Source organism: Lepidochelys kempii, chromosome 10 (assembly GCF_965140265.1).
Source record: "Lepidochelys kempii isolate rLepKem1 chromosome 10, rLepKem1.hap2, whole genome shotgun sequence".
Taxonomy (NCBI): domain Eukaryota; kingdom Metazoa; phylum Chordata; order Testudines; family Cheloniidae; genus Lepidochelys; species Lepidochelys kempii.
In genome coordinates this window covers 77112928-77135220 of record NC_133265.1, presented here as the reverse complement: position 1 = coordinate 77135220, position 22293 = coordinate 77112928, and the positions used below count along the sequence as shown (strand labels likewise).

General features: G+C 47.6%; 1 protein-coding gene across 4 annotated transcripts in view; it reads left to right on the top strand.

The window, feature by feature from the left end:
* Window positions 1-22293, top strand: part of ADAMTS17 (ADAM metallopeptidase with thrombospondin type 1 motif 17) — a 256604-nt gene that overhangs the window by 1645 nt on the left and 232666 nt on the right. For all 4 annotated transcript variants that reach the window (XM_073304276.1, XM_073304275.1, XM_073304274.1 and 1 more), the window contains exon 3: window positions 14027-14192. In XM_073304276.1, the coding sequence (XP_073160377.1) occupies window positions 14027-14192 (166 nt within the window). The remainder of the gene's footprint in view (window positions 1-14026; window positions 14193-22293) is intronic.

Here is a 22293-nt window from a genome sequence, read left to right as displayed (position 1 = left end):
CCCCCCTGCACCCCGTCCGGCCTGGGGGATCCCTGTCGGGGGAGGGGCTGGCTCTAGGGACCCCCCCTGCACCCCGTCCGGCCTGGGGGATCCCTGTCGGGGGAGGGGCTGGCTCTAGGGACCCCCCCTGCACCCCGTCCGGCCTGGGGGATCCCTGTCGGGGGAGGGGCTGGCTCTAGGGACCCCCCCTGCACCCCGTCCGGCCTGGGGGATCCCTGTCGGGGGAGGGGCTGGCTCTAGGGACCCCCCTGCACCCCGTCTGGCCTGGGGGATCCCTGTTGGGGGAGGGGCTGGCTCTAGGGACCCCCCTGCACCCCGTCTGGCCTGGGGGATCCCTGTCGAGGGAGGGGCTGACTCTGGGGATCCCTGTCGGGGGAGGGGCTGCTCTAGGGACCCCCCTGCACCCGGTCCGGCCTGGGGGATCCCTGTCGGGGAGGGGCTGGCTCTAGCGACCCCTCTCCACCCCATCCAGCTTGGGGGATCCCTGTCAGGGGAGGGGTTGGCTCTAGGGACCCCCTGCACCCCGTCTGGCCTGGGGGATCCCTGTCGAGGGAGGGGCTGGCTCTAGGGACCCCCCTGCACCCCGTCTGGCCTGGGGGATCCCTGTCGAGGGAGGGGCTGGCTCTAGGGACCCCCCTGCACCCCGTCTGGCCTGGGGGATCCCTGTCGAGGGAGGGGCTGACTCTAGGGACCCCCCTGCACCCCGTCTGGCCTGGGGGATCCCTGTCGAGGGAGGGGCTGACTCTGGGGATCCCTGTCGGGGGAGGGGCTGCTCTAGGGACCCCCCTGCACCCGGTCCGGCCTGGGGGATCCCTGTCGGGGAGGGGCTGGCTCTAGCGACCCCTCTCCACCCCATCCAGCTTGGGGGATCCCTGTCAGGGGAGGGGGCTGGATCTAAGGACCCCTCTCCACGCCGTCTGGCCTGGGGGATCCCTGTCGGGGGAGGGGCTGGCTCTAGGGACCCCTCTCCACCCCGTCCGGCCTGGGGGATCCCTGTCGGGGAGGGGCTGGCTCTAGGGACCCCTCTCCACCCCGTCCAGCATGGGGGATCCCTGTCGGGGAGGGGGCTGGTTCTAGGGACCCCTCTCCACCCCGTCCAGCATGGGGGATCCCTGTCAGGGGAGGGGGCTGATTCTAGGGACCCCTCTCCACCCTGTCCAGCCTGGGGATCCCTGTCAGGGGAGGGGGCTGGTTCTAGGGACCCCTCTCCACCCTGTCCAGCCTGGGGATCCCTGTCAGGGGAGGGGGCTGATTCTAGGGACCCCTCTCCACCCTGTCCAGCCTGGGGATCCCTGTCAGGGGAGGGGGCTGATTCTAGGGACCCCTCTCCACCCTGTCCAGCCTGGGGATCCCTGTCAGGACGGGACTGGCTCTAGGGACCCCTCTCCACCCTGTCCAGCCTGGGGGATCCCTGTCGGGGGGCGGGGCGGCTGGCTCTAGGGATCCCTCTCCACACTGACCCGTCCCACTTAATTAATCCCTTTGTTTCAATGTCTTCATGCTGATGGAGGATTTCTGTCATCTGAGATGCGATGGGTGGCAACATCCCCGGGGCTGCTCTGCTCACTGCTCCCCCTCCCTCAGGTGCTCTGCTTGGATGGGAACACAGAGGTCAAAACCTGCCCTCAGGGAGGGAAGCAGCTCAGCAGCCAGATCTTGTCTTACTGACTTCCCAGCCGCCTTGCTCCAGTCAGGGTGGACTGAAAAGCCTCTGACGCTTCTACCCTTTAGGACGTGTAGAAGTCATTTGTGACAGGCTGCGCTCTGCAGTAGTAGCCTTGATAAATCTCAGTACCGGACTGTCCTGTACTGCCCATCTCAGCAGCTAGTTACTTCTCACCCAGCTGCTGACTGTCACCTGCCGTGTGGTATGTGATTGGCAGCTCATCTGGCCAGAACAAGGCTCAGTTGATTAATCTCTGTTCCTGCCACCTGACTTGCTGTGTGGTCTTGATCAAATTGCTGTATAAGAGCCAAGCATCATGAGCTGGAACTTGAGTCTATTTATTTCATCATCTTGTGGTTGCACTTACCCCTTGCAATGTTTACTCAAAAGAGTACAACATGAGTCTGGATTCTTTATTAGGCTCCTTATCTCCTCCTATTTCCTCCCGATCAGCTCTTTCCCGACCAGTGCACATGCATATCTGCTTTTCTGCCCTGGAACGGCAATTTAGAGATTCCCGATAGCTTTGTCAGCAACAGAATAGCCCGTGGAATAAACTGCTTAATGACATGAAGATGCTTTTTGCACATTGGGTGGCAGAATTTCTCCACCTAAGGATTAAGGGTTGTAGTTGGGTTTGTAATACAATGGGAGAGCATTGTGCTGCCGGTGAAACATGAGTTAGAAGCTGGTGCGGGGCCGCCTTTCAAAGAGAGGTGCATTGATAATCTTGGAGTGGGATGGCTGCTTGTGCTGTTTGACTAGACTGTGGAATACAGTTGGCATTGCAGCTTAGCCATTCCCTTGCCCTTCAAGCAGTAAAAGGAATTCTTGTTAAGGATGGCTCTCCCGTTTCTTGATCTTTTGCCTTGGTCATTAGAGGTTTGAGTACTCGGGTGTTTGGGTCATTTATTGTTTTTTCATTAGTGTTGTTAACTTTGATTCCTGAAAAGAATAGGAACATTTACTGGGAGCCTTTGCTTATTGTTTCAAGTACGGATCTATTGGCAAACGGTTAATCTAAAGTGACTTGGAAGTAAGAATCTACTCTGCACGTGGATTAAGCAGGGTTTGATGCTTTCCTTTGGAACCATATGAGGGCGCTGTGCCTCAGGTAAAAGACAGCATCCAAGATATTGAATATTAGCATATTTATGATTGACACTGTAAACTGAGACGTATACCACCAAAAGCTTCTTGACGTTTAAAACTGATATCTCTGGTTTTAGCTTTTCACGGACAGCTCTGAACGTTTGCCACGAAGCACGCTTTGTTAATCCCATTTATGAAGTGCTGGGCTTTTAAAGATACCTATTCTAGCATAGCTAAAAGGTACGACAGGCAGAGAAGAGAACTTTTTTGAAAGGGGAGTGTAGTTGTAGGCACAGTATTAATTGCCTGAGATCTGGGAGTGAGTGAGGGGGAGAGAAGAAAATTGGCATTATTCCCAGTGGAAAAGTTGGGGCAGAGGTGGTGGGGGGTGGAACTAGACTAGTTAATCTTTGTTCTCTACTCTCCAAATATGAGTCCTGATATTTCTAGAGCAGGTCTGAATTCTAAACAAGCGTCAGAATGATTCATTGGAGCTGCCTGACATTTGGTTCAGAAAACGAGTAGGTTCGATGGAGGACAGTGACATGGACACCAGCAGTCAAAACTGCTACTTGTTTACGTGGGTAAATTCAGGGGAGTTGCACATGCTTATGCCACCTGTGCGTTTGTTGCTGGGAATGGTGGAGGCAAATCTATTGCGAGACAAAGTACATCAGCATACTGGGATTACTCCTCCTCTGTTGGGTAGGGCCATGACGTTACTTTTCACCTAGTTAGCTTCGTAACAGCCCTGTGAAGTAAAGAGGCAGTAACCACGGAGCAGGACACTAAAGCTGTTGTTTATGTAGAAGTTGCACCAATTAAACTTAAACTGGTTTTAAAACTGATTCAGTTAAATTCATGCAAAGCCCTGTGGAGACATTTTTATTTTAGCTTGAGTGATTTTTTTCAGTTGGTTAATCAATTTAAGCTAACTTGATATAAACCAGGTTTGCATCCATTTAAGAGTACTCGCGTGTCTTTTGCATTGTTTAACTAAACCAAATTTTAAATTGTACCTCTAGTTAAACTGCTGTAGCCTTGTGTGTAGACAGTCCTTAAGGGCACTGAGAGGATGTGTGACTTGACTTGCTCAAGGTCATACAGGAAGTCCACGGTTATGCCATGTATAGAACCCAGGTGTTCTGATTCCCAGTCTTGGTCTTTAACCACAAGACCATCATGTGGTACGTCCCTTGGCCCACTCCGCTTCCTGCAGCCCCCATTGGTCTGGAGCAGCAAACCACAGCCAGTGGGAGCCGCGATCGGCTGAACCTGCGGATGCGGCAGGTAAACAAACTGGCCAGGCCCACCAGGGGCTTTCCCTGAGCAAGCAGTGTCCCAAGTTTGGGAAACACTGCAGTATGTTGTTAATTTCAAACTGCCACCTAGACCTTGTCTGCAATAGAAAACGAGGAACTCATATTTTCCAGCAGTGCAGCTCTATGGATAACAGAAGTGGTGGAGGTTATAATGTAGATGAAACAGACCTGCTGTGTGCAGGGTTAGATAACCTGGTGGTAAAACCCCTGGCAGCTGATGTACACTGTTGCTCCCAGGGTTGCTGGTGCTTATACTGCCATGGGAGATTTCCTGAACATTGCTAGTGTAGGCCCAGTTGATAGGGCTTGTAGATGCTCAAGACACCTTAAAAATAGCTTGAGCCTAGAATGGTTGTAACACGGTGTCATTGCCTAATGATGGTACCAGTTGTGTTGTAACCATGTCCAGTAACCGTGCTACAAATTACGTGTCAGGTGAGTGTAGCACGATTGGGGCAAGCGGAGTACTAATAAAAATACAATCCCTCTTGCGCTGGGAGGAGAACTGAGCAAGAGCTGGATTCTACGGTCACTTCTCGGAGGGCTGTTGCTAGCAGTTTCCCTACCTACGTTTTTTTTGGCTTGTTTATTTAAACCCTGCTGGTGCTGACAGTGTTGTTAATCCTTACATGGGCTGTGGAACAGTTTCTGACTACAGGTTGTACCTGGGTTAGGGGAGGGTGCTAACCTGTGTTACAACCGAGTCCGGCTGTAAAGAATGGGTCACCTAAGTACTACCACTGTGGGGCTGCACACCTAATGGGTCACCTAATGGGGCTGCACACCTAAGAATGGGTCACCTAAGTACTACCTACTAATGGGTCACCTAAGTACCTACTGTGGGGCTGCACAGTAAAAAGCCCCATTTGGAGACTCTGCTTCCAACCTGGTAGCCCCTTTTCTCTTCCCATTCACACATTCTGACTTGCAGCGTACGCGGGACACACCTGTTGGTTTAGCCGTGTTCCTGAAATGTGCTACGCTCTTGGACTTTGCAGGGCTGTACTGCAGCTAGGGAGCATAGTTAAATACACCCTTTGGTCCCTAGTGCACTGCAGGATTTTAACTGTGTTGGGGAGACGACAGCTTTTACGGCACAGACAGGCTAAGTTCTTGGCACTGTGGTCTAACCAGAGCTAGTGTGGTACTTAACATGGGGGTTTATTCCTCAATAAAAAGGGTTGACTCATTTGCACAGGCAAGACCATGTGTTATAACAACACGAGTGGGGGACTGTTGAGTTTTTAAACATGTGCTCGGTTGTAGGGTCCCACCTGGTAGCAGCCGGCGTCAGAGACAAGATAGTGGAATGGGGGACTGCTGGTCTCCTTTAGTATGGAAATTGTAATGTTTGCTGCAGGCATCTGAGAACTCTATTTATGCATCGATACTATGTATAACATCACAGATCCAGTTAATCTGTTCTTATTCTGGACTGATCCCAACCCTCTAGCAGAATTTGGCAGAGCAGTGCTTGACAGCTGCCTTCCATTGTGTTTTTGTTACTCTCATGGTTGAAGCCATAGTATAGAATGGATAAAGCTTTTTAAATGCCAAGCTTTCCATATGTTAAGTGCCACACTGTCTTCCCTGAGTGCTAGCAGGCTTATCAGCTGTACAGACCCCCTTACCCCCGCCCCCCAAGTAAAAGAAAACGTGAACCCTGTCTGCAGGTGACTTTCAGTCATTCATTTGCCTTGTGGCGTCCAGCATGGTGGTATGTCTCCATTTGGAATTGGGAGTTTTCAAAGATTGTATTTTAAGTATTAAATCCTTCGCTTCTCGTTCCTGCCAGAGTCTCTGTGAACTGCTAAAATGAGACACTATTCATTCCACATTTGATTATGTTTGTACTTCAGTGACAACATGCAAAGTATGCAGGGCAATGGTGAAGGTGGTTTTGGTTATGCGCGGCTTGAATTTTTGACAGTGTTTAAGTGATTGCGCTTAGAGATGAACTGAGGATGTCATTTCTGTGTATTAGGTTTAGACTGACTTTCGGATCTCTCGTTTGACGTGGTGTCTGTTCTGGTTTAGAACCCAACCTGAAACCAGAAATCACTGGGGCAGGTTTGGATCCAGAGACTTGTCTGAATTACCCTTTGTGTGGCCCATTCTAAAATTTGGAGGCTGGGGGTTTGGATTCAGACTATCACTAGTTTAAATACACATATTCCTGAAGCTAAGATGTAAGTGAAAGACTGAGTGTTTCCCTCTACCAGCATCATTTATCTTAATTTCCACACCGTATTTCCAGCCCCTTTGAGTTCAAGCAAAACTTTGTGCAGCCTCTTTTGAGCGGAGTAGATCAGTGAAAGCAGATTACCTATAGTACAAAAGCTGGTCAAATAAAAACCATGAGGTCCCCATTGTACGATGAAGCAAAGTGATGGAGGTTACACTCAAAGGAATAAATTAAAAGCTGGGAAACCGTCAAGGTTTTCCAGCATTGTCCTCCATATTCAGCAGAGAGAAGAGGACTTCTTTTCTTTCCAGCTCCACACACAAAAGGGAAAGAACAGCAGAGCAACGAGGCCATTCCATCTAAGCTTTGGAGCATTTTGCATGGGCCATTCTTCTTTAGATGGATGTGGACAAGCTTTGGCAAGTTTGCACAAAAGGAGACGATAAAGTTTTCGGCTGGACACAGTTGAAAATGTGACCCAATCAGGTGAGCATTGTTCGGGAAATTTGAGTAGCGAGCTAAGGGGCCCTCCCCTTCGAGGGGCTAAACATGCTCCAGTACTGTTGAATTCAAGATGAAGTAGTCAAGCTATAGTAGATAAGTTGCGAGAAAGTCCGTGCTGTTAGAGAAATGGAAGGGAATTTTTCTTCCCCAGCTTGCGTGGGAGGCGCTGCACGGGTGGAAATAATAACACCAAATGCTGCTTGCTATAGCGTGATGGTCAGGACTTCTGAGCACCAGACAAAAGGAAGACAGTGCACCCATAAGTTAGCTGCAGTAGGTAGGAATATCGACCATGTCTGTCGTTAGTCCTCCTCCCACCTCAATGACTTCCTCTTTATTGGCAGACAGGAAGTTGCAGGAGTAACTAAATGCCTTGGAAAGGCCATCAAGCCTGGGTGATGGTAGGGAGCGTTTGGTCTATTCAGCTGCTGGCTCTGGGGAGCCCAATCCAGAGGTTCGACACTAAAAGTACCCCAGCTGATCTCTTCTGGGGTGACAGTGTGATTGTAGGGGAAGGGGTGGTCTCTAGGAAAGATACAAAGAAGGCCCCAAACAGGTGGGTTGAGGCCTGGTTGTGCAATGTGGAGTGACTGGAGAACTCGTGAAATTAAAACATTTCAGAGTCACAGCTGAGCAATTGGAAAGGGAGTCTGTCAGACTGTTTAAAACTGTGTGCACGTGCCTATGTAATTAATCTCCAATGCCTACTGAGCACTTAGGGGCAAGGACGCCTCTGTTAAAGATTCAGCACCCCCGCCCCTTCAGTTGAGAAAAAGAGAGTTCCCACTACACATTTCTGAGACCCTCCTGCAAAAGGTTTGCAGGATTGGGCTCATCAAGTATAAAAATCACCCTCTGAGAAATCCTCCCACAAAACAAGATGTCAGGTGGAACATTCCTAATTTTTCTGAAGGAAAAGAAAGCAAACTTCCTTTGTTCAGGATGAATAATTAAAAAAAAAAAAAGACATAAGCACAATTTAAAAAATCCTCTGCAGGCCACTTTTAAATATATATTTTGTTACCTTTCTATGGGTGGTGTTAAGGGATGCTCTGGTATTGAAAATGGTGGTACAAACAATGTGAATGCTGGATTGTATTAGCATGTGGTATGGACCAGAACCAAAAGCAGTGCACTTGTGGAAGTTTGGATTTCCATCTCTAATTAGCACCATTATGCTTTGGCTACTCTAGTATGTACTGAAAAATCATCCAACCTTTCCTTACCTCTGATACTGTTCCATCAGTAATAGCTAGGGTCCTAACAAATTCACGGGCTGTTTTTTGGTCAATTTCATGGTCATAGGATTTTAAAAATTGTAAATTTCATACCGCTGGGCTGCTGCTGGCCGCTGGGCTGCTGCTGGCCGCTGGGCTGCTGCTGGCCGCTGGGCTGCTGCTGGCCGCTGGGCTGCTGCTGGCAGCCGTGCTGCCTTCAGAGCTGGGCAGCTGGAGAGCGGTGGCTGTTGGCCGGGAGCCCAGGTCTGAGGGCAGAGCTGCTGCCAGCCGCAGCGCAGAAGTGAGGAGTGCGTGGTACGGTGTGGCCACCCTTCCTTCTGTGCTGATGCCTGCAGAGCTGGGCCCTCCTTCAGCAGCCGCCGCTCTCTGGCCATCCGGCTCTGAAGGCAGCGCAGAAGTAAGGATGGCAATATCGCAGCCCCTCTAAAATAACCTTGTGGCCCCCCTGCAACTCCCTTTTGAGTCAGGACCCCCAATTTGAGAAATGCTGGTCTCCCCCGTGAAATCTGTGTAGTATAGGGTAAAAGCACACAGAAGACCAGATTTCACGGTGGGAGACCAGATTTCAGAGTCCGTGATGTGTTTTTCATGACCGCGAATTCGGTAGGACCCTAGTAATAGCCAAAGATGGGAGCACGGCGGTAGCCAGGGCCTGGGGCAAGTCTGGACAACACAACGGTAGAAATGCTGGAGAATGGTCTTCTCTGAATGCCAGTGCTAGGTCAGCCCGAGCAGTTCCTTGTTGCTACCATCGGAGGCAGTGTAATGATGTGAGCTCTCCTCCAAAAGCATAGTGTAGATAAGGCTTAGGGCTTGTCTACACTTACAATGCTGCAGCGGCCTAGCTACGCTACCGTAGTGCTTCAGTGTAGCCGCTACCTATGCCGACGGGAGGGGTTCTCCCACTGGCGTAGTTAATAATCCACCTCCCCTAGAAGGGGTAGTTAGGTCAACGGATGAATTCTTCCAGCACCCCAGTGCTCTCTACACAGCAACTCAGGTCAGTTTAACTACACTGCTCAGGGGTGGATTTTTTACACCCCTGACTGCCGTAGTTAAACCGATCTACTTTTGTAGTGTGGACCAGGCCTTATGGCAAACAAGATACTGCGTAGACACCAGGAGGGTGATGAGCTACTGGTAGCAGAAGAGTAGATTAGTGTTAGCAGATGTTTTCTTGCATGAGTGATCGATGTGTATACAAGCCTCTGGGAAGCGGAGACTGTGTTTGAACTCCTCATTGATCACATAAAGAAATAAGGAAGGGGATGTTTTCTGCTGGTGAGACATCTTGAGTTGATCAGAGATTGAAAGTTGGATAGAAGGCAAAGGAGGGAACCATTTATTGTTCCTGGGGTGTGGTGTGGCTGGGGGAAGGGTAGACATCTTTTTATTTTGTTATTTGAATTGACTTGCAGTTCACTTGCATGCCTTGTGAGGGTGAAACTATTCCAGCCTTGCTACTAACTGCACTGAGTGGTTCTGTCAGTTGTAATGTCCTGTCACACTAATTGTAAAATCCAAGTTAGATTCATACCTCTGATGACAGTGAATTTCTAGAGCTTCTGTGGAGCAGCAAATAAGCCCCCACACTGAATTTTTCTCTTCGGATAACTCTCCTGTCTCAGGTTTTTGAAGGCAGTCGGCTGATGGCTTCTTGCCTTCCAGCATACCCAAGCTCTGCTGTTATTTGATGTAATGACGTTGCTTGTCATATGCTATTGCTTACATATTTTCTTTGAGAACAGCAGCATAAAGACCACGGGAAGTATCCAAGATTGTGATCTCTTCCCCCACCCCCCCAATGTAAATTGACAGATACGATACTTTATTTAATTGGAATGATTGAAGAGAATTCCACAGCCGGAGACTTGGGAAAACCAGCCTCAGCAGTGATGTTGCATTGTTAGTAACTCCAGAAACCAGCCCCCATTCCATGCCTGAGCTAGTTAGGGGTAGATTGTGCTAAGGGAAATTTAGTACAGCCTTGCTCTGATGCTGATGTCTCGTTTGAAGACTGGTGCAGTCAGTGGATTTGGAAGCATCAATCTGAACAACAGTATTTGTTGCAGAAAAACAAATTAATGAACTGAGTCAGTCAATAGTCAAGGCACTAGGTCATTATGTCCCTGAGTGAACCAGAAAGGCTTCAGCACTCCGTACCAGCAAATTTGGGGGAAATGGTAAATCTCTTTAGATGTATTTGATGGGCCCAATCCTGCAAACTTTCCATGCCTCAAACTCCAGTTAATAAGCTTGTAGGATTAGATCCTAGATTCCTTCTTAACTGGTGCCAGGGTAGAGACGTGTAGCTCTTTTCCTCCATAACTGAGAGGAAGGAGTTTTTGCAATTCCAAAGCAAATGTGAAACATAAGGACTTGCCAGTGGTTTAAATTATTTTTGCACTTGATGCCAGAAAGTTGGGCTAACGTTAGGTGGTGATGAAACTGACTTCTTCTTACATATTTTTGGCCCCAGAGAAAATGGCTGGCATAGTTTCAGGAGCTCTGGTGTGGTTTTTAGTACCACAGCACCAGATTTACAGCCCTTCTCCTATATAATTAAAACCTATATTTAAAAAAAAAAGGGGGGGTGGGGGTTGGGGCTGCCTCCCAGCAGGAAGGTTGGAATAAGGAAAGCATGTAGTGAAGAGCGTCCTAGGGGAAGCTAGAGTTATTGCTTTCTTCAAAATGACCCTGGCAAAGCCCACTTTGTTATTAAAGATAAGAAGCCTGACTCTTCCAAAACTCCAGTGTGGAGCAAGTTATGTGAAACTATTAGGTGTTCCGTGGGACCCACAAATCACTGTAATTCTTGCACATAAATAGCACCTTCCATTTGGGACTCTCTCTATTTGTAGTGTGCATAGATGAACTTCCCCTCGGAGCCCTCCTTTGAGGTAGGGAAGTCATTGCTATCCATGTGTAAGGATTGGGAAGGGCTGACCTGGGGCACCAAGGGGTTTTAAAGCCCAAGCTTTCGAAAGTGGCCTCTGATTTTTGGGAGGACTCCACGTTGGGTGCTCAGTTCTCTCCAATTCCTAGACGTTCTGTAGAAATGAGAGAGTTAGCAGCGTCTAGCGGAAAATCCTTCCATGGGAATCCGGGGGCCAGACTCTGTCAATGGGGTGGCCCAGGTGTAAGTGAGCACAGAATCTGGCGCTCTGTGTGGAAACTCAGAATGTACGGTATGTAAGTAATGTACATTTTAAATCATGTTAGTGCAGTCAGCGGTTGAATGTCCTGCAGGAGCACGTATGTGCAGATCCCTTCTTTGGATGCTTGTCTGACTGGCATAGAACACGTTGAAAAACCCATCTAGTCTCGCTTTCCCTATCCCGTGGCTGTTACATACGTGTGCCCTGCAGAGAGAGGTGAACAAACGCAGCCTGAGCCCTTTTAAAGTCAAGCTAACATGCACTACAGGCCAATCTAACATGTGCTGAATTTATAGGGGCCTTCCAGTTGACTCCAATAGAAGTTGGATCAGACCCTTAGTTGTGTAGCATACTTTCAAGGGATCATATACAGTAAAATGTCCTATTTTTAAAACTGTTTGTTTATTTTATAGTAATCAAAATAATTGATGAATCAGTGCAATGAAAAAAGTCGGTATGTATTATCAGAAAACCAGATTATCAGCACACCCCTTTTCTCCCCTGGGTTAGTAATCTCCAGCGGGGTGAGTAAAAATGGAGAGCGTTTTAAAAGATTTCGGCTAGGGTGAGATCCTCACCCTACTTGGTCCCCTCTGTGCCAGTTAAAGGGCTGGCATGGCTTAAAGGGGCTCCAGAAAGTACTGGATTTGGCTGGCAGAGGAGTCCCCTCATGCAGGAAGTGTGGAAGACAGACTTGGAGCAGTCCCTCGCAAGCCCAGCATAAGAGTCTGGGCTGGTGGCAGGGCTCCTGCAAAGACTTGGGGCTGTGCCGTGGCCCTGAGGGCAGCCTGGGGAGGCTGCTCTTATTCAGACAAGCCCCAGGGCTGTCTTTGTTACTCCAAGGGCAGCAGAGAAGCTCATAATTGGGAGGACACAAAAGTGGCTTAAAGCCACCCTAATCTCTCCTTCCCTAGGCTGTGAGTTCTGCGTCGTACCTCGCAGAACCGCAGCAGGTAGAATCTCAGTGTCTTCTACTTCTGGTGTTTTTTGACTTGGTTGCAGTTTGTTCAGCTGGGGCAATGAGAGTAGCCGAGTAAAGCTCACTTCTGTTTACAGGCATTTTTCCTGGCCTGGCTCTTGTGAGCTAGCAAAGACCATTCACTAACCATCCATACTGGCGACTGGGTCAATCCCATTAAAAGAACTGGTTTCACTGAAATGATCAAAATAATTATTTTGATTGTTGTTCACAAAATGTAAACTTTGGGGCACAGCCTGCCTGAGAGTGCCGCACCCCTTTGGAATTGTGTGCTCTGGTGTGGGACCGGTGTGTAGCTTGATTGTCTGTTGGGCTGCACCAGTCCATTTCAGGTACAATTTTCAGAAGGACACAGAGCTGAGTATTATGGAAAGAGGACCTAAATATTGGGTTTCTTCAGCTTTCATGACAAGTAATGCCTGGCGCTTTTTCTCCATTGATCTCAAAGCACTTTACGAAGGAGTTCAGTATCATTAGCCCCATTTTAAGGATGAGAAAACTGAGCACAGAGAAGCGAGGTGAGTTTCCCAAGGTCATGCAGTAGGCCAGTAGCAGACCAGGGAATAGAAGCCAGGTCTTTTGAGTCCCCGTCCAGTGCTCTGTCCACTAGGGAACACTGCAAATAGGCAAGGCCATGTTCTGTGAAGAGGAATGTAGGAACTAACTTGTCTGCTGCAATGGACATCACCTTAACCTTGTGTTCTGGAAATGAAACAAAGAGGATCAAAGACATATAAAATGTTAGCATGTAGATAGTGATGATCAGATTTCATAAGTAGGGAAATCCACTCTAATGTCATGCATGAGAGATGCAGCTCTTTCCGTTTATAGGAGTGGGTGTGGGGGGGTTCATTCTGAGTAACAGTAAACGTACAAACTTAGTGTTTCAGATAAAGTCCAGCAAAGAAAAGCCAATGGGAGTTTATTACTGGCATCTTCAGGGTTGTTAAAAAAGAAGAGCCCCTGACCATCTGGATGTGTGTCTGACGCATATTCAGCTTTACCCAAATCGTAAGAGGCCTCATCCTTTCCATTATCATTCATCTCTTCCATTATCATCCACCAAATCTTTTCCCTTTCCCCAGCTCTGGCCTCCTGACTCATCCAACACTTGTGTCCTTTCCAGCGCACTTGGCTCTTTGGCTGATCCACTAGCCTGTACTTGGCGGCTTCCATTTCAACCACCCCCCCCTTACAGTTCTCTATCTTCTTAACCTCCAGTAGCGTCCCCCCCATTCCTCGCCCAGCTATTGCTGGTACTCCACGAAACACTAGACCAGTTTGCTAGGTGAGAATCTGGCCCTGTATTTATACTTTGGGGACTCAATTGGTTTTCTAGCTTTTCTGAACCAGTTTGTGCATCCCACCTCTTCTTGTCAGAGACTCCTCTAGCTCCATAATTTAATATGTCCTAATATTAAGAAGTTTTTTTCCTGGTGTTCATAAAGTGTTTTTATAAAATTTTAGGAAAATGCATATGTGTGCTCCCACAACTTCAAAAGGAACAGATTCTTCAGTCTGACCTTTGTGTTGGCTGCTAAATACTTTGAGGCAGGGACCATCTCTTTGTTATGTATGTACAGCACCTAGCACAATGGAGCTTCTAGGTGCTTCAGTAATACAAATAATTAATACTCTTACCTTCCACTTAAACACACAAACAATGGGTGGAATCTATGGGCTGCGTCATGCTGATGAGACTAGATGATTGTCTTGGTCCCTTCTGGCCTTAAAATGTATGTGTACTCACAAATGAGCTTGAAAATGCATTGCTGTGAAGCGATCTAGTGGGAATAAGAAAAACACTGAGCACAAAGAGATCTGGGAAATACAAATAGTTAACATGCCAAAGGAACTAATAATTTTTCCCCTGTGTGGACAGATTGGCTATATCCAGATTGGAACAGAACAGTTGCTAATCCAACCTGTCAATATCTCGGAGACCTCGTTCAGTGGAAGAGAGCATTTCATCAGGCACAAACGATCCTCAAAATCCAGCTATCCTGCTAAATCCCAGGTCCCTGACCAGCCCTGCAAAGTCATATCAGGTGAGTTTGAGAAAAGGCACAAGAGATCAACTGCGTGAATGCATTACGGTCATGACTGTTGTTCTGTCAAAGATCTGTGTTCACCGGTGCTCCAGCTCTGAATTTTAGGACAGTAAGAGGTAGTGATGAATGACATGGTGATGGATCATTCAGGCAGAGAGGGTTTAAAAGTCAATTATGCGAATACAAACATAAATAGACTCATATGCTGGGTATTGTTTAAATAGTTTGAAAAATAAATATGGTCTGAACCTTTGCTTAAATGGGTTTCTTCGAGTTACACTGTAATGAGAGGCTATGAAGAGTGATTATAACAGGCTAGAGAATTAGGACCCCTGGTTTCTATGCCTGTCTCCCAGCATTCTGACCTTGGACAAATCTCTTAACCTCACTGTGTCTGAGCCTCCTCCTCTCTAAGTTGGTTAGAATAATACTTGCCCGTGTCGCGAATGTGGATGCTTGTGAAGTGCTGTGAGAACCTGATTGAAGGCACTGTACACTGTTCCACTTTTATTGGGCTGATCTTACAGCATTTTAAGTCAATGGGAGTTTTGTCAATTGATGTCAATGGGAACAGGATCAGGCCCTGCCTGAGAAAACACTCTCATTTACACACCTAGCTTTGTCATTTATTTATGAATGCTGAAGATTCAAAGGTGCCTCTTGCAGAGAGTGATCTCAGGGAATTGTTTGTAGGAGGGAAGAGGTGTGTATTCCATCCCGGATGGTACTGTTAGAGTTTGAAATGCATAATTGGACTATCTGGTAGGGGGCAGAGATGGGCAGAATTAATTTTTGGTAAAAATTGTACGAGATCTAAAAATATTCAGTTTGTCCTCCACACATTTCATCTGTCTGAATTCAGACTGTTGGAACAGCCAACCGTTAATATAAACAGTGATGCAAGTCATGCAGCCAGATGAGCAAACTTATTTCTCATTGAATTTGTAAATGCGTATGTGAATCTGAAATTGTCAAGGGTAGTGTGAACCCAGATTTCACACCTGAAATCTGGCTTGGGTTTGGTTCCTGCCACTTGATTTTTCAGTGTGACATTCTCAGCAAATTTTGGCTTATCTATTTTGGGAGTAAAGATCTTTTAAAATGGCTGCTCAAAAGGAAACCAGTTTTTGTGATCATTTAAGATAAATGAAATGTCCTATTCAGATGTCCCACTTTCCTGGAGATGAGCCTCAGGAAGCTTCCTGTCTCTCTCTAGCCCTGTGAACCCAGGCTGGAGCTCCAATGTGATGGACTCCTCCTTTGCAGCAGCCTCCTTAGCAAACAATTTTCAATGCCTCTGTATTTGTATCTTTGGAGTCAGTTTGGTGTGTGTGCATGTGTCTATCTTCTGTGGGGTTTATAGGCTTTAACTGGAGGATAGTGTCTGAACCAGAACCCCAATCCAACCCCCTGGGGATGATGGTTATTTGAAATCAGCCCTAGATCTGGCTCTTGTGAATAGAGCATATCTCTCTCTAAGGTGCTGAACCCGACTCCTTGTGCCTCTTAACTAGTTGGGGTTTGGATTCTGAACCCAAATTGTGTCCTCATTCCTATCTCTGGAATCCCCATATACATGGATGACTGAGGGAGGAGAGGGTCTGCTGAAATCACTGGGTGTTCGGGAAGTTCGGAATTGCCAGTCTTTGATGATAACAGAGTGGGATAATGTTAGAACTATTTTTTTTATTAAACGAAAAGGAGGACCGAAGAGGATGTAATTATATAAGCAACAAACCCCAGGTTCTCCACTGGGATAAGAGAGAGCAAGAATCTCATTTAATCAGTGGCACTTGTGTTCTTAGTTAACATTTCTCTGCCTATTGATATCCCCCCCCCCCGCTCTTTCCTCCTACCCCTTTTTCACCTCTTCAGTCACCCCAGAGGAATAAAAGCCAAAAGCTTGGGTAAGTGTATCCACTTGGAGAGTTTTGTGCCTATGAGCCCCTGCAAATCTTCTCAGCCTTTCAGTATGTAGCAGCTGTAGTGAAAACATTGAATAAATGCAGCTGTTCCCACTGCCCGTCTTACCCCCCCCGCCCCGCGGTTCTATTTTTTGTTGGATGTTAATAAGAAAACAGCTGGTGATATTAAAATACCCTCAGAGATTCCAAGAAGATGTATGAATGTTTAGTAACCATGTCCTGGCTCCTCCCAGTTTTAAGACCTAGGGCCAGATCTTCAGCGAGTGTAAACTGATGTAGCATGGACTTCAGTGGAACTCTGTCCATTTACACTAGCTGGGGATCTGTCCTAGAAGGCTGAACGCACAGATTTCTTACATACTCTGCCAAGCCCGGTCTCATTTCATGAGTGGCACTATGTTCCTACATGTTTTGTTCCCCTTACCTCTTCCCCTGCTCCCCATCATTCCTGATCCCCACTTCTTGTACTGGGTGAACTCTGTGCTGGGTGGAGCAGTGGCAGACAACTGCTCATGCTGCGTGCACTCTCTGACGCTATGTTGCTGTGGGGCAGTCAGGGAAGCAGTAGACGTGGGAGTTGAGGTGCTCAGGAGTAGGGTTGATCAGGTACTCTGGGCAGAGTAGAGAAGATCAGGAGCTGGAGCTGCTATGGGACATTCAGGGAGGTGGCAGCCATGAAGGTCACTGATATTGAAACCAGCAGGCTGTAGGAAAGGCAGTTGCGGTTAGACTTGAGGAGCTGGAAGGATTGTAGTGAGGTAGACAGAGGGCCTCAGAAAGTTTGCATATCCTCTTGTTAAAGGATGCCGCGTTTGGGGATTTAACCTTTGGACCTTAGCTCATTAATTTGGATTGTCTGGTCAGTACTGGTTGCTGATTGTTGACAGAACGCGGTTTAAAGCAGAGACATTGTTTTCTCTCGTGTGTTGTACAGAGCTGAGCTCTTACCTCACCAGCGGCGGTTGTTGTGATGGGTTCAGACCCCAAAACCCTGGCTCCAAACCCCCTGAACTGTGGGGAGAGCAAGATCTGGATCGGAATTTGGCAGCTTGGGATCATCCCTAGTGAGGCTGACATGTCTCATGCCAGAGGTTGCTCTTGCACATGCAACATTTTGGACCTCTCAGGCTTTCCAGAAAAGATTTGACAGCTACGTGCTGTAGTTACTGCATCTCTATTCCTTACAGCAAATACAGTATTTACTAACACAGTATAAAATATGATCATCCATAGTTTAAACTGTGCTTGTCAGGAAAACAGCCTGTGTGCGTGCGGTGTTGCACATTACAACTTATTAGTCAGCTACACCTTCATTCTTCTAGTCCACTGAGACGCAGTGGGCTGCCACTGCAAAATTAAAGCCAGTTCTGCATGGTGCAGCGCTCCCTTCGCTCATTTGCTCCATTGGAGTCCAGGGAGCGCAGAACTTTGCAATACTGGGCTCCTTGTTTATTTACAGCCTTTTGACGGTGATCAGTACCATCATATCTGAGCACCTTGCAGACCTTTGCGAATCTACCCTCACAACGTTCCGGTGAGGTAGGTCGGTGTCAACCCCATGAGGGAGATTAAGAGCCTGATCCAAACCTGTTGAAGTTGATGGAAAGTCTCCCATTGACTTAATGGGCTTCGGACCTGATCCTAGGTGACCTGCCCCAGGTCACCCAGGGAGTCTGTGACAGCTGGGAACAGCCCCAACCTCTTGAATCCCAGTCCTGGACGTTGACCACAAGACTGTCCTTCCGCTCTGGCAAGGTTCATCTTGTGTTCCACATTACGGGACTGAGTTTGCAAACCTGCCAGGTGGACGTGCAGCTCAAATGTACAATGTAGGAATCTTCTACTGGTTCAAGCAGCCACTGCCACAAGTTGAATGTCAGAAAATAAGGGAATTGCTCATGGGCCTTCCTGCTAAAAAGCAAACTCCTGAATGTTTTTCATTGTTGCAGGAAAGAAATGTAAGTCATGGTTGTTAATAGGCTTAGCACACTAATGACCTAATTGACTTCTGTCTGGTTTGGATTAACTTTTGTGCACAAGGAGTTTAGAAACAGAAAAAAAAAATAATCCTCTCTGCCACACCGAGGTCCGTTCCTAGTGAAACGGCATGGAAAGGATATGTGAGCGGCTTGCTTCCAAGCTTTCTCATGGGAATAAAAGACCTCATTACTAAGAACTGGAACTAAGGAACTGTCCAGATTTCCATTAGGGACCCCAGTTTGCTTGTAACTTGGCTGTCAAATATGACACAGGCTGAAATTTGGCATGCACGGTCAGAGACTGCAAGTGTTTAAGAAATATGTTTAGACACTATACATTTTATATATACTCACATAGCATGGAACTATATATTGTGTATACATACCAACACTCACGCATGTGTAAATATGAATTAAAGGGTTTATTGTTTTTAAGCTCTGGGAGTGCCATGGTTTTGAATATTTACCAATTCTTAGTTGTTTTTTGTGTGTTCTTAGAACTTATCAAAGCTGCTCTTTTTTTTTAGTTTTTCCTTCTGAACCTTTGTAACTCGGCGGACAGTAAAGTGAACTAGTGCCACTTTAGATTTATTATTTTTTTGGGGAGGGGAGGGGGGTGTAAAAAAATAAGTAAAGCTTCAGATGATAAGGTTTTAAATAGCACTGATTCTACCTCTCAACGTTTCCAAAGGGTAAAGCGGGATGGGTCCTGCTCCCAGGGAATGGGAGGTCTTGGGGGAGGGGGGGTCAGGTGCTGCCCCCCCCAGGAGGGAGGCCTGAGGTGGAATGGCAGAGTGAAATTGCTCTATGCTCACCCCGTAGCGGCGGCTCCTGTCTCCTGGGGCTGGCTGGGCTTGTCTCCTGGAGCCTGGCACGGGGTCACATTGTAATGCCATTGAGGTTTGGCCCGGCCCCCACACCCCATGCTGGAGGGTCGGCTGGGCTAAATTTGAGGGAGCGGCACTGCAGCCTGGGGCACATATTCAAGCACCACTCCTTCAAATTTGGCCCGGCTGCCCTCCTGTTAGTGGGGGCTAGGGCTAAACCTGAGCAGCGCTGTGACCTTGCGCACCAGGGGCAAGGTTGCAACACCTGGAGCAGGGAGCCGAGCCCAGCCAGCCCTGTGGGACAGGAGCCACTTCAACTGGGTCAGGCGGTTTCGGGGGTCAGAGCAGGCTAGTCCCACGAAACCTGGGACTGTTAGGAGGTACGAATGACTGATCATACACGTGGGTCCACAGGACTGTAACCAGTGCAAGTAGATGCCAGTGGAAGGATTCCCACTGGCTGCCATGGGCCTGTGAACTCGCCTGTAAAGACACGTGAGTTGGTGGAATGGCTCCTGGGGGACGGGGAGTGCGTATAAGAAGAAAGCAAAATAAATTAATGGAGAAGAAAGGGAAAGCAAAAATGCCCCATTTGGGGGTTCACCTGTGTGGAACTCAACCTTCCCAAAGGCACTGTCCTTTGCCTCCCAAACAGCAAATGCGTCCTCCTTTGCCTGAGGATCTGTGCAAGGGGGAGAAGGAAACTGAGCTGGACTGCTCCCTGGGGACTTTGTAAGGGTTGTCATTGAACATCTGTAAAATGTCACCTTTACATTGGACACCTTTAGTCCAGCTGGTGTCAGTGAGGCTCCCACAGGTTACACTGCACAGCTGACCAATGTTTCTCTTCTGAGAGGCACCGGGAGCCAAATTACTCCTGGAATAACATGTGGAAGGGACAGTGGCCAGTCTGAATACTGGCCCATGTTGATGCTGCATTGGCAGTATGCATGGGCCCTGTGTTCTTAACGTGGCTTGTCTAGAGCATCTAGTACATAGGTAGGAAAGCGTGCACATGAGTAAATAGATGCCCATGCATTCCTATATCCTCCACCGTACTCCCTATGCCCAAAGTGTTGGGCTAATCATGGCCCCCAAGATTTATGCATGGAACACCTCATCCTGAACAAGAGTGGGGGCTTAGTGACGCCCCCAGCAGCATCTCCGTTCCCCACCCACCCCAGACCCCATGCAGGGCTATGTAGTGGACAAGGAATGGGCATCATGCAAGCCAGGGAGAGGAAGGGGTAGGGCTAGGGGGGACCAATAATCCCCCTTCACCAGCCCTGTGATGCTCATGGTGGAAAGGTAATATATTCTCGGGCTTTATTTTCCATGGTCTTTTCTCTATGGGACTTCCCCTTTAGAAGTGGGTCCACTGGTGCTATGCTCCCAATGACAAGGGTCAGAGATGCTGCAGAGTGCCGTGGGCTCCCACTGATTCCCTTTCTCCCCTAGGATCCATTGGGTTGGTGGGCAGCTCTTCGATCCATCTTCCTCTGAGATGATAAGGGAACACTCTACAAGAGGAAATCTTGTGCAGGTTCCCCCTCCCTTTGCCACTGGCTCTCCTGGCTTTTCCTATGCTGGGGAGTAATTTGGCCCTCTATGTAGAAAGTTAATCTAATGTTGTACACCATAGATGGAAACATCTTCTTACCCTGGGCCTAATTGTATAGGGGTTAGATGCAGAATTCATGTATGGAGCAAAACCTTGTTATAATGCCCTGATCTATGCTGTCATTGCTACACCAGGGTGGGGGGCACCCTCTAGTGGGCGGCACCAGATGGTTGAGCCATTTTCTTAACAGCTTGCTTATTAATGTTAATAATTTGGGGCTTGTAACTGCTAGTGTGATACAATCAGGTTCTGGGCCCTATTGTGGTAGGCACGATAATAATGAAAAGATGGTTTCTGGGCTAAAGAGCTTACGTCTATGGCAACGATGGATAACAGCCTCCAAACCGGAAAACCGCAACACAGCAGAGAGATGGTTCTGATGGATGCAATATGTCATGATCTCAGCTGTCTAGCCCGTAACCCGTCTGTTCTGTCATTGTTTGCCTTTCCCTAAAGTTCCGGTTCATGAGGTTTGTGGCCATCAGCATGGGAAAGCCAGTCGGCTTAAGCAGTGACTGCCCTGTTGAAATACAGGACAAAAGTGCAATGACCTTTCTGCCTGCCTCTTTCAACACCCCCAAATGTAGCTACCCAGTGGTGTCACCGGATCAAAATTAGCCTTTGCATCAAATTTTCAAAAGCACCGAAGTCCTGTTTTCAAAAGCGACACAGACACTCGGGTGCCTATGGCTTGTCTACACGGTGAGTTACAGTGAAGCAAGCCAGCAATTCTACAGTGTGCTCTGAAGTAACCATCCCTCGTGGATAGTGCTACGGTACAGTGAAAGTCCGGAAGTATGGCTTCGCGTACTAGTAGACCTCGCTGTGTAGACAAGTCCTTAGACTCCTTGCAAAATCAGTTGTATTTCGGAGCCTACGTGCCACATTTCTGCAGGATTTTGCTTCTTCAGCTCTTGGAGCTTTTGAAAAAGTTACCCTTCCGTATCAGCCATTAAGTATTGTATGAAGTCTTGTTGAACCCTCAAATGGCAATATAAAAATTAGGCTTGTGCTAGATGTTACTTAATATTATTTATAGTCTCATTACAGTTATTAGAGAGGGGGCCACAAACATAACACATTACATATGCTGAGCCAGATCCTAAGCTGGTGGAAATAGGCCTATTCCATTAACTTCAGTAACACCACACCGATTTAGACTAGCTGAAACCCTGGCTCAATGTATTTGGCATATTTCTTATGCCATCAACAATCCAGTGCATGGGAAAGGATTTTCTCAAGGTTTCTTGGAGGGACGGGAAAAATCCATGTTAAAAAGATAGAATCTAACCACATTATGAAAGCAAAGCAGTCTCTCTTAACCAGCTCATAAAATGTTCTGTTTCTTCGGGAAATGTAAAGTTCCCTGATAACTTTTCCAAAGGTCTCTGGTGATGTATTAAGGTCTCTCTACGTCGAAGGGACTTGATATAAAATACAGCCCCAGGAGCATGAAAGAGAGCAGATTGTCTTTGGATGAAAGGTTATTATTTAATGCTTCTGACACAGACCCCATAAATTACTCCTAAATGCAAGTCTGTCTTAAAACTCATTGTTCAGCTTAAATGAACCACAGATTTCATGTAATGCCCACAAATGTGCTGCATGGAGAACAGCAAATAGAGGAAAAACAAAGAAAATCAACATATTTTTATTCACAAAATAACAATGGGGTTTCTTCCCACTTTCAGTTTCTTGCAGTCCAATTGAACAGCGGTGGTAATAGTTTAAATAGGTGCTAGTCTT